Genomic DNA, 15,023 nt, shown 5'->3' with positions numbered 1-15,023 from the left:
CAAAATCTTTTTCACTCCATCTTTCCACCTCCAATTTGGTCTCCCACTTCTCCTCGTTCCCTCCACCTCTGACACATATATCCTCTTGGTCAATCTTTCCTCACTCATTCTCTCCATGTGACCAAACCATTTCAAAACACCCTCTTCTGCTCTCTCAACCACACTCTTTTTATTACAACACATCTCTCTTACCCTTCCATTACTTACTCGATCAAACCATCTCACACCACATATTGTCCTCAAACATCTCATTTCCAGCACATCCACCCTCCTGCGCACAACTCTATCCATAGCCCACGCCTCACAACCATACAACATTGTTGGAACCACTATTCCTTCAAACATACCCATTTTTGCTTTCTGAGATAATGTTCTCGACTTCCACACATTCTTCAAGGCTCCCAGAATTTTCGCCCCCTCCCCCACCCTATGATTCACTTCCGCTTCCATGGTTCCATCCGCTGCCAGATCCACTCCCAGATAACTAAAACACTTCACTTCCTCCGGTTTTCCTCCATTCAAACTTATCTCCCAATTGACTTGACCCTCAACCCTACTGTACCTAATAACCTTACTCTTATTCACATTTACTCTTAACTTCCTTCTTTCACACACTTTACCAAACTCAGTCACCAGCTTCTGCAGTTTCTCACGTGAATCAGCCACCAGCACTGTATCATCAGCGAACAACAACTGACACTTCCCAAGCTCTCTCATCCACAACAGACTGCATACTTGCTCTTCTTTCCAAAACTCTTGCATTCACCTCCCTAACAACCCCATCCATAAACAAATAAAACAACCATGGAGACATCACACACCCCTGCCGCAAACCTACGTTCACTGACAACCAATCACTTTCCTCTCTTCCTACACATACACATGCCTTGCATTCTTGATAAAAACTTTTCACTGCTTCTAACAACTTGCCTCCCACACTATATATTCTTAATACCTTCCACAGAGCATCTCTATCAACTCTATCATATGCCTTCTACAGATCCATAAATGCTACATACAAATCCATTTGCTTTTCTAAGCATCTCTCACATACATTCTTCAAAGCAAACACCTGATCCACACATCCTCTACCACTTCTGAAACCACACTGCTCTTCCCCAATCTGATGCTCTGTACATGCCTTCACCCTCTCAATCAACACCCTCCCATATAATTTACCAGGAATACTCAAACTCATACTTCTGTAATTTGAGCACTTACCTTTGTCCCCTTTGCCTTTGTACAATGGCACTATGCAAGCATTCCGCCAATCCTCAGGCACCTCGCCATGAGTCATACATACATTAAATAACCTTACCAACCAGTCAACAATACAGTCACCCCATTTTTCAATAAATTCCACTGCAATACCATCCAAACCCACTGCCTTGCCAGCTTTCATCTTTCGCAAAGCTTTTACTACCTTTTCTCTGTTTACCAAATCATTTTCCCTAACCCTCTCACTTTGCACACCACCTCAACCAAAACACCCTATATCTGCCACTCTATCATCAAACACATTCAACAAACCTTCAAAATACTCACTCCATCTCCTCACATCACCATTACTTGTTATCACCTCCCCATTAGCCCCCTTCACTGAAGTTCCCATTTGTTCCCTTGTCTTATGCACTTTATTCACCTCCTTCCAAAGCATCTTTTTATTCTCCCTAAAATTTAATGATACTCTCTCACCCCAACTCTCATTTGCCCTCTTTTTCACCTCTTGCACCTTTCTCTTGACCTCCTGCCTTTCTTTTATACATCTTCCACTCATCTGCATTATTTCCTTGCAAAAATCGTCCAAATGGCTCTCTCTTCTATTTCACTAATAATCTTACTTCTTCATCCCACCACTCACTACCCTTTCTAAGCTGCCCACCTCCCATGCTTCTCTTGCCACAAGTAGCTTTTGCGCAAGCTATCATTGCTTCCCTAAATACATCCCATTCCTTCCCCACTCCCCTTACCTCCGTAGTTCTCACCTTTTTCCATTCTGTACTCAGTATCTCCTAGTACTTCCTCACACAAGTGTCCTTCCCAAGCTCACTTACTCTCACCACTCTCTTCACTCCAACATTCTCTCTTCTTTTCTGAAAACCTTTATCTCATCTTTCTTCTCATCTTGGTTACATCCACACACATTCAGACACCCCAATTTAAGCCTTTGAGGAGGATGAGCAGTCCATGCTTGACTCTGTTTCCCCTTTTATTTATTTATTTATCTATTTTGCTTTGTCGCTGTCTCCCACGTTAGTGAGGTAGTGCAAGGAAACAGACGAAAGAATGGCCCAACCCACCCACATACACATGTATATACATACACATCCACACACGCAAATATACATACCTATACATCTCAATGTATACACATATATACACACACAGACATATACATATATACACATGTACATAATTCACACTGTCTGCCTTTATTCATTCCCATCGCCACCTCGCCACACATGAAATAACAACGCCCTTCCCCCTCATGTGTGCGAGGTAGCGCTAGGAAAAGACAACAAAGGCCACATTCGTTCACACTCAGTCTCTAGCTGTCATGTAATAATGCACCAAAACCACAGCTCCCTTTACACATCCAGGCCCCACACAACTTTCCATGGTTTACCCAGATGCTTCACATGCCCTGGTTCAATCCATTGACAGCACGTCGACCCCGGTATACCACATCGTTCCAATTCACTCTATTCCTTGCACGCCTTTCACCATCCTGCATGTTCAGGCCCCGATCAATCAAAATCTTTTTCACTCCATCTTTCCACCTCCAATTTGGTCTCCCACTTCTCCTCGTTCCCTCCACCTCTGACACATATATCCTCTTGGTCAATCTTTCCTCACTCATTCTCTCCATGTGACCAAACCATTTCAAAGCACCCTCTCCTGCTCTCTCAACCACACTCTTTTTATTTCCACACATCTCTCTTACCCTTACATTACTTACTCAATCAAACCACCTCACACCACACATTGTCCTCAAATATCTCATTTCCAGCACATCCACCCTCCTCCACACAACCCTATCCATAGCCCACGCCTCACAACCATACAACATTGTTGGAACCACTATTCCTTCAAACATACCCATTTTTGCTTTCCAAGATAATGTTCTCGACTTCCACACATTCTTCAAGGCTCCCACAATTTTCGCCCCCTCCCCCACCCTATGATTCCATGGTTCCATCCGCTGCCAAATCCACTCCCAGATATCTAAAACACTTTACTTCCTCCAGTTTTTCTCCATTCAAACTTACCTCCCAATCGACTTGACCCTCAACCCTACTGTACCTAATAACCTCAACATATACATTCACAGGCATATGCATATATACACAGGTACATATTCATACTTGCTTGTCTTCATCCATTCCTGCTGCTACCCCGCAAAACAGGAAATAGCATCCCCTACTCCCTTCAGTGAGGTAGCACCAGGAAAAGACAAAAAAGGCCGCATTCGTTCACACTCAGTCTCTTGCTGGCATGTGTAACGCACCGAAACCACAGCTCCCTATCTACATCCAGGCCCCACAGACCTTTCCATGGTTTACCCCAGATGCTTCACATGCCCTGGTTCAGTCCACTGACATATTCATAGTTTCTCATATTCATCCATTCCTGGCGCCACCCAACCCTACAGAAAATACCATTGCCATCCCCTGCATCAGCGGGACAGTGCAAGGAAACACAACGAGAGGCCACATCTGCTCACATACATACATGAATGTCATGTGTAATGCACCAAAACCACAACTCTCTATCCACATCCAGGCCCAACATGTTACATGCCCTGGATCAGTCTATTGACAGGATATCAACCATAGCGTACCATATCGTTCCTCTTCACTCTATTCCTTGCACACCTTTCACCCTCATGCATGTTCAGGCCCTGATCACTCAAAATCTTTTTCACTCTATCCTCCCATCTCCGATTTGGTTCCCTGCTTCTTGTTCCTTTCACTTCTGATAAATATATCCTTTTCATCATCCTTTCCTCACTCATTCTCTCTATATGTCCAAACCATTTCAAAACACCCTCTTCTGCTCACTCAACCACATTCTTTATTTCCATACATCTCTCTTACACTTTTATTACTTACTCTATCAAACCACCTCACACCATATATTGTCCTCTAACATTCCATTTCCAACACATCCACCCTCCGCATAACCCTATCTACAGTCTAAGCCTTGCAACCGTATAATATGTTGGAATAGCTATTCCCTCAAACATACCTATTTTTGCTCTGAGATAACATTCTCTCCACACCTTCATTCCTCTTAGAACCTTTGCCCCCTCCCCCACCCTATGACTCACTTTCACTTCCGTGGTTCCATTCGGTGCTAAGTGCACTCCCAGATGTGTAAAACACTAGACTTCCTCCAATGCTTTTCCATCCAAAGTTTCATCCTAAACAACCTTACTTATACTCACATTTACTCAACTTTCTCCTTTCACACATTCTCCCTAACCCAGTAACCAAATTCTGCATTTTCTCACTTGAATCAGCCACCAGTGCTGTATCATCTGCAAACAACGACTGACTCACTTCCCAGGCCATCAACAACTGACTCACTACCCAGGCCATCAACAACCGATTCACTTCCCAGGCCTTCTCATCCCCAACAGACTGCATACTTTCCCCTCTTCTCAAGACTCTAGCAACTGCCTCCCTCACCACCTCATCCAAAAACAAATCTAACAACCATGGTATCATAACACACCCCTGCCGCTGACCGAACTTCACTGGGAACCATTCATTCTCCTTTCTTCCTACTCATACACATGTCTTACACCATTGATAAAAACTTCCTACTGCTTCAAGCAGCTTACCTCCCACACCACATATTCCTTAATACCTTCCACAAAGCATCTCAATCAACCATATCATATGCCTTCTCTAGATCCATAAATACCACAAACAAATCCATCTTTTCTTTAAGTATCTGTTCTTTAAGTATTTCCCACACCCAATCTTCAAATCAAACACGTGATCCTCACATCCTCTACCGGTTCTGAAACCACACTAATGATAACACCACAATGATGCTAAATTATATCAAGTGGTTTTTCGAACAAAGTTATATACATGCCTACCAGTTCTATGGCACTTAAGATTAACAAAATATTACAAACAGATTCATTTCTAGACAAGTGCAACACTGTCATACTAAAACACCATCTTCAACTCTATGCTAAGACAATGATGAAACATAAAGTAAGGAAAATCAATAGAAATTACCATGAAACACAGTATAAAACAAATACATTGAAACTGTGTATCTATCACCCCTTGATGCTGGCCTTTCCCTCTCTGCTCTACCAAAAAAAAGACATTAAGACGGCTCAAGTTGTATGGCTTTCACTACATCTTTGTCTAATACCGGAAAAACTTGACTATCAAGACGCCACCACCTTCTTGAATAATGTCACCAGATCAATGTATATTCCCATCATCAAACATATTCAACAGTCCCTCAAAATGCTAACTCCAACTCTTTTTCACTTTTTCTTTGTCTGTCACCACTTCCCCATCTGTTCCCTTCAGTGTCTTTCATCTGTTCTCTTATTTTCCTCATGATATTCTTTCATTTTTTTTTCTTTTTTTGGGGGGACGACATTCAGAAATGATGGGAAGAATTTCCATCTTCCACTCCTACCCCTCTTTGTCAAATTCTACAACATGAAGAAGCTACATGCATACTACTCATTCTCCCCAATCCACATGTATGTAATTCTAAATCTAATTTTCTGAGTACAAATGACTATTACTTAACTTACCAAGTTCTTTCCGCTGACTCATTGCCACTGCAGGAGGAAGTGTGTTTTTTGGCCTGGCTATGACATTAAGAAGAGGCAGAAATTTGTTGATGTTCGTACTTGTACCATCAGTACTACCAGTAGTACTGCTGCTGGTACATGACACTGAAGATGTTGCCTAGAGAAGTTACATAATCATTAATGTACCTGTCAAATCACTTCACCAATATAATTTTCAAGCTCATATCAAGATTCTAGATTGACGAGGGAAAACTGAAAGTGGATGGTGAGAGATGGGCGAGTATTGGTGCTTATGCACCTAGCCATGAGAATACAAATCATGAAAGGCAAGTGTTTTGGGAGCAGCTGACTGCAGTTTTGGTGCACGAGACCAGGCATAGTTGATGGGTAACTTACATGCAAAGTAAAGTACTGTGGCAGTTGAGGGCATTAATCAGAATGCATGGAGTATTCAGTGGTATAAATGGAAATGGTGAAGGGCTTGTGGAATTACATACAGAAAAAAGACTGGTGATTGGGAATAACTAGTTTAAAAAGAGATATCCACAAGCATACATATGTGAGTAGGATAGATGGTCAACAGGCATTATTAGATCAACTGTCAACTGACAGGCATGAGGGTATTGAGGGTATTAATCAGAATGCATGGAGTATTCAGTGGTATACATGGAAATGGTGAAGGGCTTGTGGAATTACATACAGAAAAAAGACTGGTGATTGGGAATAACTAGTTTAAAAAGAGATATCCACAAGCATACATATGTGAGTAGGATAGATGGTCAACAGGCATTATTAGATCAACTATCAACTGACAGGCATGTAAAAGAGAGACTTTTGGATGTAAATGTGCTGACATGGGCAGCTGGTGGATGTCTGATCACTATCTTGTGGAGTTCAGGGTGAAGATTTGTAGTGGTTTTCCAAAAAGAGGAGACAATGTTGGAGAGAAGAGAATGGTGAGAGTGAGTGAGCTTGGAAAGGAGACTTGTGTAGAGAAATATCAACATAGATTGAAATTATCCCTGGGGATAGGGGAGAAAGAATACTTCCCACGCATTCCTCACGTGTCGTAGAAGGCGACTAAAGGGGACGGGAGCGGGGGGCTGGAAACCTTCCCCTCCTTGTATTTTAACTTTCTAAAAGGGGAACAGAAGAAGGAGTCATGTGGGGAGTGCTCATCCTCCTCGAAGGCTCAGATTGGGGTGTCTAAATGTGTGTGGATGTAACAAAGATGAGAAAAAAGGAGAGACAGGTAGTATGTTTGAGGAGAGGAACCTGGATGTTTTGGCTCTGAGTGAAACGAAGCTCAAGGGTAAAGGGGAAGAGTGGTTTGGGAATGTCTTGGGAGTAAAGCCAGGGGTTAGTGAGAGGACAAGAGCAATGGATGGAGTAGCACTACTCCTGAAACAGTAGTGGGAGTATGTGATAGAGTGTAAGAAAGTAAACTATAGATTGGTATGGGTGTAACTGAAAGTGGATGGAGAGAGATGGGTGATTATTGGTGCATATGCACCTGGGCATGAGAAGAAAGATCATGAGAGGCAAGTGTCTTGGGAGCAGCTGAGTGAGTGTGTTAGTAGTTTTGATGCACGAGACCAGGTTATAGTGATGGGTGATTTGAACGCAAAGGTGAGTAATGTGGCAGTTGAGGAAATAATTGGTGTACATGGGGTGTTCAGTGTTGTAAATGGAAATGGTGAAGAGCTTGTAGATTTATGTGCTGAAAAAGGACTGGTGAATGGGAATACCTGGTTTCAAAAGAGAGATATACAAAAGTTTGGTAAAGTGTGTGAAAGAAGAAAGTTAAGAGTAAATGTGAATAAGAGCAAGGTTATTAGGTACAGTAGGGTTGAGGGTCAATTCAATTGGGAGGTGAGTTTGAATGGAGAAAAACTGGAGGAAGTGAAGTGTTTTAGATATCTGGGAGTGGATCTGGCAGCGGATGGAACCATGGAAGCGGAAGTGGATCATAGGGTGGGGGAGGGGGCAAAAATTCTGGGAGCCTTGAAGAATGTGTGGAAGCCGAGAACATTATCTCGGAAAACAAAAATGGGTATGTTTGAAGGAATAGTGGTACCAACAATGTTGTATGGTTGCAAGGCGTGGACTATGGATAGAGTTGTGCGCAGGAGGATGGATGTGCTGGAAATGAGATGTTTGAGGACAATGTGTGGTGTGAGGTGGTTTGATCGAGTAAGTAACGTAAGGGTAAGAGAGATGTGTGGAAATAAAAAGAGCATGGTTGAGAGAGCAGAAGAGGGTGTTTTGAAATGGTTTGGTCACATGGAGAGAATGAGTGAGGAAAGATTGACCAAGAGGATATATGTGTCGGAGGTGGAGGGAACGAGGAGAAGAGGGAGACCAAATTGGAGGTGGAAAGATGGAGTGAAAAAGATTTTGTGTGATCGGGGCCTGAACATGCAGGAGGGTGAAAGGAGGGCAAAGAATAGAGTGAATTGGAGCGATGTGGTATACCGGGGTTGACGTGCTGTCAGTGGATTGAATCAAGGCATGTGTATGGGGGTGGGTTGGGCCATTTCTTTCGTCTGTTTCCTTGCGCTACCTCGCAAATGCGGGAGACAGCGAAAAAAAAAAAAAAAAAAAAAAAAAAATGTATGAAAGTAGGAGAGATGGCCAGAGAGCATTATTGGATTACGTGTTAATTGATGGGCGCGTGAAAGAGAGACTTTTGGATGTTAATGTGCTGAGATGTGCAACTTGAGGGATGTCTGATCATTATCTTGTGGAGGCAAAGGTGAAGATTTGTAGAGGTTTTCAGAAAAGAAGAATGTTGGGGTGAAGAGAGTGGTGAGAGTAAGTGAGCTTGGGAAGGAGACTTGTGTGAGGAAGTACTAGGAGAGACTGAGCACAGAATGGAAAAAGGTGAGAACAAAGGACGTAAAGGGAGTGGGGGAGGAATGGGACGTATTTAGGGAAGCAATGATGGCTTGCGCAAAAGATGCTTGTGGCATCAGAAGCGTGGGAGGTGGGCAGATTAGAAAGGGTAGGAGTGGTGGGGTGAAGAAGTAAGATTATTAGTGAAAGAGAAGAGAGAGCCATTTGGACGATTTTTGCAGGGAAATAATGCAAATGAGTGAGAGATGTATAAAAGAAAGATGCAGGAGATTAAGAGAAAGGTGCAAGAGGTGAAAAAGAGGGCAAATGAGAGTTGGGGTGAGAGTATCATTAAATTTTAGGGAGAATAAAAAGATGTTTTGGAAGGAACAAATGGGAACTTCAGTGAAGGCAGCTAATGGGGAGGTGATAACAAGTAATGGTGATGAGAGAGGGAGATAGAGTGAGTATTTTGAAGGTTTGCTGAATGTTTGATGATAGAGTGGCAGATATAGGGTGTTTTGGTCGAGGTGGTGTGCAAAGTGAGAAGGTTAGGGAGAATGATTTGGTAAACAGAGAAGAGGTAGTGCAAGCTTTGTGGAAGGTGAAAGCTGGCAAGGCAGCAGGTTTGGATGGTATTGCAGTGGAATTTATTAAAAAAGCGGGTGATTGTATTGCTGACTGGTTGGTTAGGTTATTCAATGTATGTATGACTCATGGTGAGGTGCCTGAGGATTGGCAGAATGCTTGTACAATGGCAAAGGGGATAAAAATGAGTGCTCAAATTACAGTGGTATAAGTTTGTTGAGTATTCCTGGGAAATTATATGGGAGGGTATTGATTGAGAGGGTGAAGGCATGTGCAGAGCATCAGATTGGGGAAGAGCAGTGTGGTTTCAGAAGTGGAAGAGGATGTGTGGATCAGGTGTTTGCTTTGAGGAATGTATGTGAGAAATACTTAGAAAAGCAAATGGATTTGTATGTAGCATTTATGGATCTGGAGAAGATATATGATAGAGTTGATAGAGATGCTCTGTGGAAAGTATTGGGAATATATGGTGAGGGAGGCAAGCTGTTAGAAGCAACGAAAAGTTTTTATCGAGGATGTAAGGCATGTGTATGTGTAGGAAGAGAGGAAAGTGATTGGTTCCAAGTGAATGTTAGTTTGTGACACAGGGGTGTGTGATGTCTCCATGGTTGTTTAATTTGTTTATGGATGGGGTTGTTAGGGAGGTAAATGCAAGAGTTTTCGAAAGAATGCAAGTATGCAGTCTGTTGTGGATGAGAGAGCTTGGGAAGCGAGTCAGTTGTTCACTGATGATACAGTGCTGGTGGCTGATTCATGTGAGAAACTGCACAAGCTGGTGACTGAGTTTGGAAAAGTGTGTGAAAGAAGAAAGCTGAGTGTAAATGTGAATAAGAGCAAGGTTATTAGGTACAGAAGGGTTGAGGGACAAGTCAACTGGGAGGTAAATTTGAAAGGAGAAAAAGTAGAGTAAGTGAAGTGTTTTAGATATCTGGGAGTGGATTTGGCAGCGGATGGAACCATGGAAGTGGAAGTGAATCATAGGGTTGGGGAGGGGGCGAAAGTTCTGGGAATGTGGAAGAATGTGTGGAAGTCAAGAACATTATCTCAGAAAGCAAAAATGGGTATGTTTGAAGGAATAGTGGTTCCAACAATGTTATATGGTTGTGAGGCGTGGGCTATAGATAGAGTTGTGCGGAGGAGGGTGGATGTGCTGGAAATGAGATGTTTGAGGACAATATGTGGTGTGAGGTGGTTTGATCGAGTAAGTAATAATAGGGTAAGAGAGATGTGTAGTAATAAAGAGTGTGGCTGAGAAAGCAGAAGAGGGTGTTTTGAAATGGTTTGGTCACATGGAGAGAATGAGTGAGGAAAGATTGACAAAGAGGATATATGTGTCAGAGGTGGAGGGAACGAGAAGTGGGGGACCAAATTGTAGGTGGAAAGATGGAGTGAAAAAGATTTTGAGTGATCAAGGCCTGAACATGCAGGAGGGTGAAAGGCGTGCAAGGAATAGAGTGAATTGGAACGATGTGGTATACCGGGGTCGACATGCTGTCAATGGTCTGAACTAGGGCATGTGAAGCGTCTGGGGTAAACCAAGGAAAGTTCTGTGGGTCCTGGACGTGGAAAGGGAGCTGTGGTTTCAGTGCATTATTACATGACAGCTAGAGACTGAGTGTAAACGAATGTGGCATTTGTTGTCTTTTCCTAGCGCTACCTCACGCACATAAGGCGGGAAGGGGTTGTTATTCCATGTGCGGCGAGGTGGCGATGGGAATGAATAATGGATGTGTATGTATATACATGTGTATGTTGGTGGGTTGGGCCATTCTTTCGTCTGTTTCCTTGCGCTATCTCGCTAACGCAGGAGACAGCGACAAAGCAAAATAAATAAATAAATAATCAATGAAATTAGAATGTCAAAAGGTGATAAATGAAGTGGGGAGTCGGTGAGGAATGGGAGATATTTAGGGAAGTTGTGATGGCATGTGCATGAGTGCATGCGGCAAGAGAAAGGTGGGATATAGGCAGATTAGAAAGGGTAATGACCGATGGGATGAAGAAGGAAAGTTGCTAGTGAAAGAGAAAAGAGAGGCATTTGGATGGTACTTACAAGGAAGGAGTACAAATGAAAGGGAGATGTATAAGATAAGGCAGCAGGAGGTCAAGAAGAAGGTGCAAGGGTTGAACATGAGGGCAAATGAGATTTTGAGTAAGAGAGTATCATTAAACTTCAGGGAGAATAAAAAGATGTTTTGGAAAGAGATAATAATATGCAAAAGACAAGAGAACAAATGAGGACATTGTTGAAGGGGTAAAAAGAGGAAGTGAGAGTCTTGCGGAAGACGAAATCCGATAAGGAGGTAGAATGCGACGAGGAGGCAGAAGATGGTATTGCACTCAAGTTTATTAAGAAAGGGGGTGACTGTTGTTGACTGGTTGGTAAGGATATTCAACAGATGTATGGATCATGGTGAAGTGCCTGAGGATTGGAAGAATACTTATATAGTGCCATTGTATAAAGGCAAATGGGAAAGGTGAGTGCTCAAACTACAAAGGAATAAGTTTGTTGGGTACACCTGAAAAATTAAATGGGAGGGAAATGACTAAGAGGGTGAAGGGATGCACAGAGCATCAGACTGGAGAGGAGCTGTGTGGTTTAAGAAGTGATAGAGGATGTGTGGATCAGGTTTGAATAATGTGTGTGAGAAATACTAAAGAGAAACAGATGGATTTGTATGTGGCATTGATGGATCTGAAGAGGGAACATGATAGGGTTGATAGGGATCCATTGTGGAAGGTATTAAGAATATATGGTATGGGAGGTAAGGAATGGATGAAGGCAAGCAAGTATGTACATGTGTATATATGTATATATTGATATGTATGTGTAGATGTATGTATATGTGCATGTATGGGCATTTATGTTTATGTTTGTGTATATGAGCGAATGGGCCATTCTTCATCTGTTTCTTAGCGCTACCTTGCTGACACATGAAACGGCAATCAAGCATAATAAATAAAATAAATGAGACTTGGGTGAAAGAGTATCATTAAATTTTAGGGAGAACAAAAAAGATGTTTTGGAAGGAGGTAAATAACGTGTATAAGACAAGAGAACAAATGGGAACATCCATGAAGGGTGTAAGTGGGGAGGTAACAACGGGTAGTGATGAAGTCAGAAGGAGATGCAGTATTTTGAAGGTCTGCTGAATGTGTCTGATGATACGACTGACAGATATAGGGTGTTTTGGTAAGGGTGGTGTGCAAAGTGAAAGGGTAAGGGAGAATAGTTTAGTAAACAGAGAAGAGGTAGTGAAAGCTTTGTGGAAGACGAAATCCTGCAAGGCCACAGGTTTGGATGGTACTGCAGTGGAATTTATTAAAAAGGGGTGACTGTGTTGTTGACTGGTTGGTGAGGATATTTAACATATATATGGACCATGGTGAAGTGTCTGAGGATTGGCAGAATGCATGCACTGTGCCACTGTACACAGGCAAAGGCGGTAAAAATGAGAGTTCAAACTACAGGGGCATAAGTTTCTTGAGTATTCCTGGGAAATAACCTGGGGGGGTATTGATTGAGAGACTGAAGGCAAGTACAGAGCATCAGATTAGGGAAGAGCAGTGTGGATTCAGAAATGGTAGAGGATGTGTGGATCAGGTGTTTGCTCTGAAAAATGCATGTGAGAAATACTTAGAAAAACATATGGACTTGTATGCAGCATTTACGGATCTAGAGAAGACATATGATAGGGTTGATAAAGATGCTTTGTGGAAGGTTTTAAGAGTATATTGTGTGGAAGGTAAGTTGCTAGAAGCAGTGAAAAGTTTTTATCAAGGATGTAAGGCAACTGTGCGAGTAGGAAGAGAGGAGTGATTGGTTCCCAGAGAATGTTGGTTAGTGGCAGGGGTGTGTAATGTTCCAATGGATATTTAATTTGTTCATAGATGGGTTGGTTAGGGAGGTGAGTGCAAGGGTTTTGGAGAGAAGGGCCAGTATGCAGTCTGTTGGGGATGAGAGGGGCCTGGGAAGTGAGTCAGTTGTTGTTTGCCGATGATATAGCTCTAGTGGCTGATTCATGTGAGAAACTGCAAACTGAGTTTGGAAAAGTGTGTGAAAGGAGAAAGTTGAGAGTAAATGTGAATAAGATCACATTTATTAGATTCAGTAGGGTTGAGGTACAAGTTAATTGGGAAGTAAGTTTGAGTGGAGGAAAATTGGAGGAAGTGATGAGTTACAGATATCTGGGAGTGGACTTAGCAGCAGATATAACCGTGGAAGTGGAAGAGAGTCACAGGGTGGAAGAGGGGGTAAAGGTTCTGGAAGCAACGAAGAATGTGTGGAAGGAGAGAACGTTATCTCTGAGAGCAAAAATGGGTATGTGTGAAGGAATAGTAGTTCCAAAAATGTTATATGACTGCGAGGGACAGGCTATAGATAGAGTTATACGAAGGAGGGTGGATGTGTTGGAAATGAAATGTTTGAGGACAATATGTGGTGTGAGGTGGTATGATCGAGTAAGTAATGAAAAGGTAAAAGAGATGTGTGGAAATAAAAAGAGTGTGGTTGAGAGAGCAGCAGAGGGTGTGTTGAAATGGTTTGGACATATGGAGAGAATGAGATAGGAAAGATTGACAAAGAGGATATATTTGTCAGAGGTGAAGGGAACAAGGAGAAACAGGAAACCAAATTGGAGGTAGAAAGATGGAGTAAAAAAGATTTTGAGCGATCAGGGCCTGAGCATACAGGAGGGTGAGAGACATGCAAGGAATAGAGTGAATTGAAATGATGTGGTATACCAGGGTCGATGTGCTGTCAATGGACTGAACTACGACATGTGAAGCATCTGGGGTAAACCATGGAAAGGTCTGTGGGGCCTGGATGTGGATAGGGAGCTGTGGTTTCAGTGCATTACACAAGACAGCTAGAGACTGACTGTGAACAAATGTGGCCTTTTTTGTCTGTTTCCTGGCACTGCCTCACTGAAGCAGGAGTTAGTAGTGCTGTTTCCTGTGAGGCCTGGTAGTGCCAGGAATGGAAGAAGGCAAGCAAGTATGAATATATACATGTATATATATGTATATGTCTATTATGTGTATGTATATGTATGTATATGTGTAACTATGGAAGTGAAGCAGGATTATGGGACAGCATAGTCCTCCCAACTCTGACATATGCAGGCGAAACATGGACATGGAAAGAGGCACACAGATCAAGAATCCAGGTTGTGGAAAGAACTATTTGAGAGTAGCATGTGATGTGACTAGAGGGAATGAAGAAATAAATAAAAGAAAGCATGAGTGATGTGATTTGGCAAGGAATGCAAAGGGAATGAATTGTGGAGTGGTATAATGAGTGAATTGAGGTGCAATTTTGTTTATTCTCTTTGTCTGGAGTTCTTGAGTGGTGAACTTGAAGGATATGCTATTTACAGCATTATCTTCAGTGGTCTGATGCATACCCAGAAACCATTCTTCCTACTTTATAAGATGCACCTGGAGAGCCTTAATACCAACAACTATATCTTACAGACTGCTGACTTTCTGCAAGATAATATGTTTGTCAGGATCTCTTTCTAATACAAATACAAGTCACAGAGACCATAACAACACTTCTGGGATAGCTATACTGCAGCAGACCATGAATTATCATCAATTTGTTTTTAAATGAGCATTACCTGGTCTATCTGTTTACAAGAACCATCCATGAGTCTCCCCAACACACTAAGTTGATTCAGTCTTTAATCATATCAGATCATTCCCAGAGCTTCAAGTGACAAAATCAGCAATCCAGTAAATGAAACTTACTAAACAAAATTTCTGTTTCTAATGGAGTTTTCTCAGTACTAACAAGCAATCTGGT

The 15,023-nt window shown here is 42.2% G+C and overlaps 1 protein-coding gene across 4 annotated transcripts in view; it reads right to left on the bottom strand.

Moving 5' to 3' along the window:
- LOC139754812 (uncharacterized) overlaps positions 1-15,023 on the bottom strand; it is a 218,887-nt gene that overhangs the window by 129,076 nt on the left and 74,788 nt on the right. For all 4 annotated transcript variants that reach the window (XM_071672651.1, XM_071672652.1, XM_071672653.1 and 1 more), the window contains one exon: positions 5,795-5,951. In XM_071672651.1, coding sequence (XP_071528752.1) covers positions 5,795-5,951 — 157 coding nt within the window. The remainder of the gene's footprint in view (positions 1-5,794; positions 5,952-15,023) is intronic.

Source organism: Panulirus ornatus, chromosome 17 (assembly GCF_036320965.1).
Source record: "Panulirus ornatus isolate Po-2019 chromosome 17, ASM3632096v1, whole genome shotgun sequence".
Classification (NCBI taxonomy): domain Eukaryota; kingdom Metazoa; phylum Arthropoda; class Malacostraca; order Decapoda; family Palinuridae; genus Panulirus; species Panulirus ornatus.
This window is presented reverse-complemented; position numbering and strand designations above follow the sequence as displayed.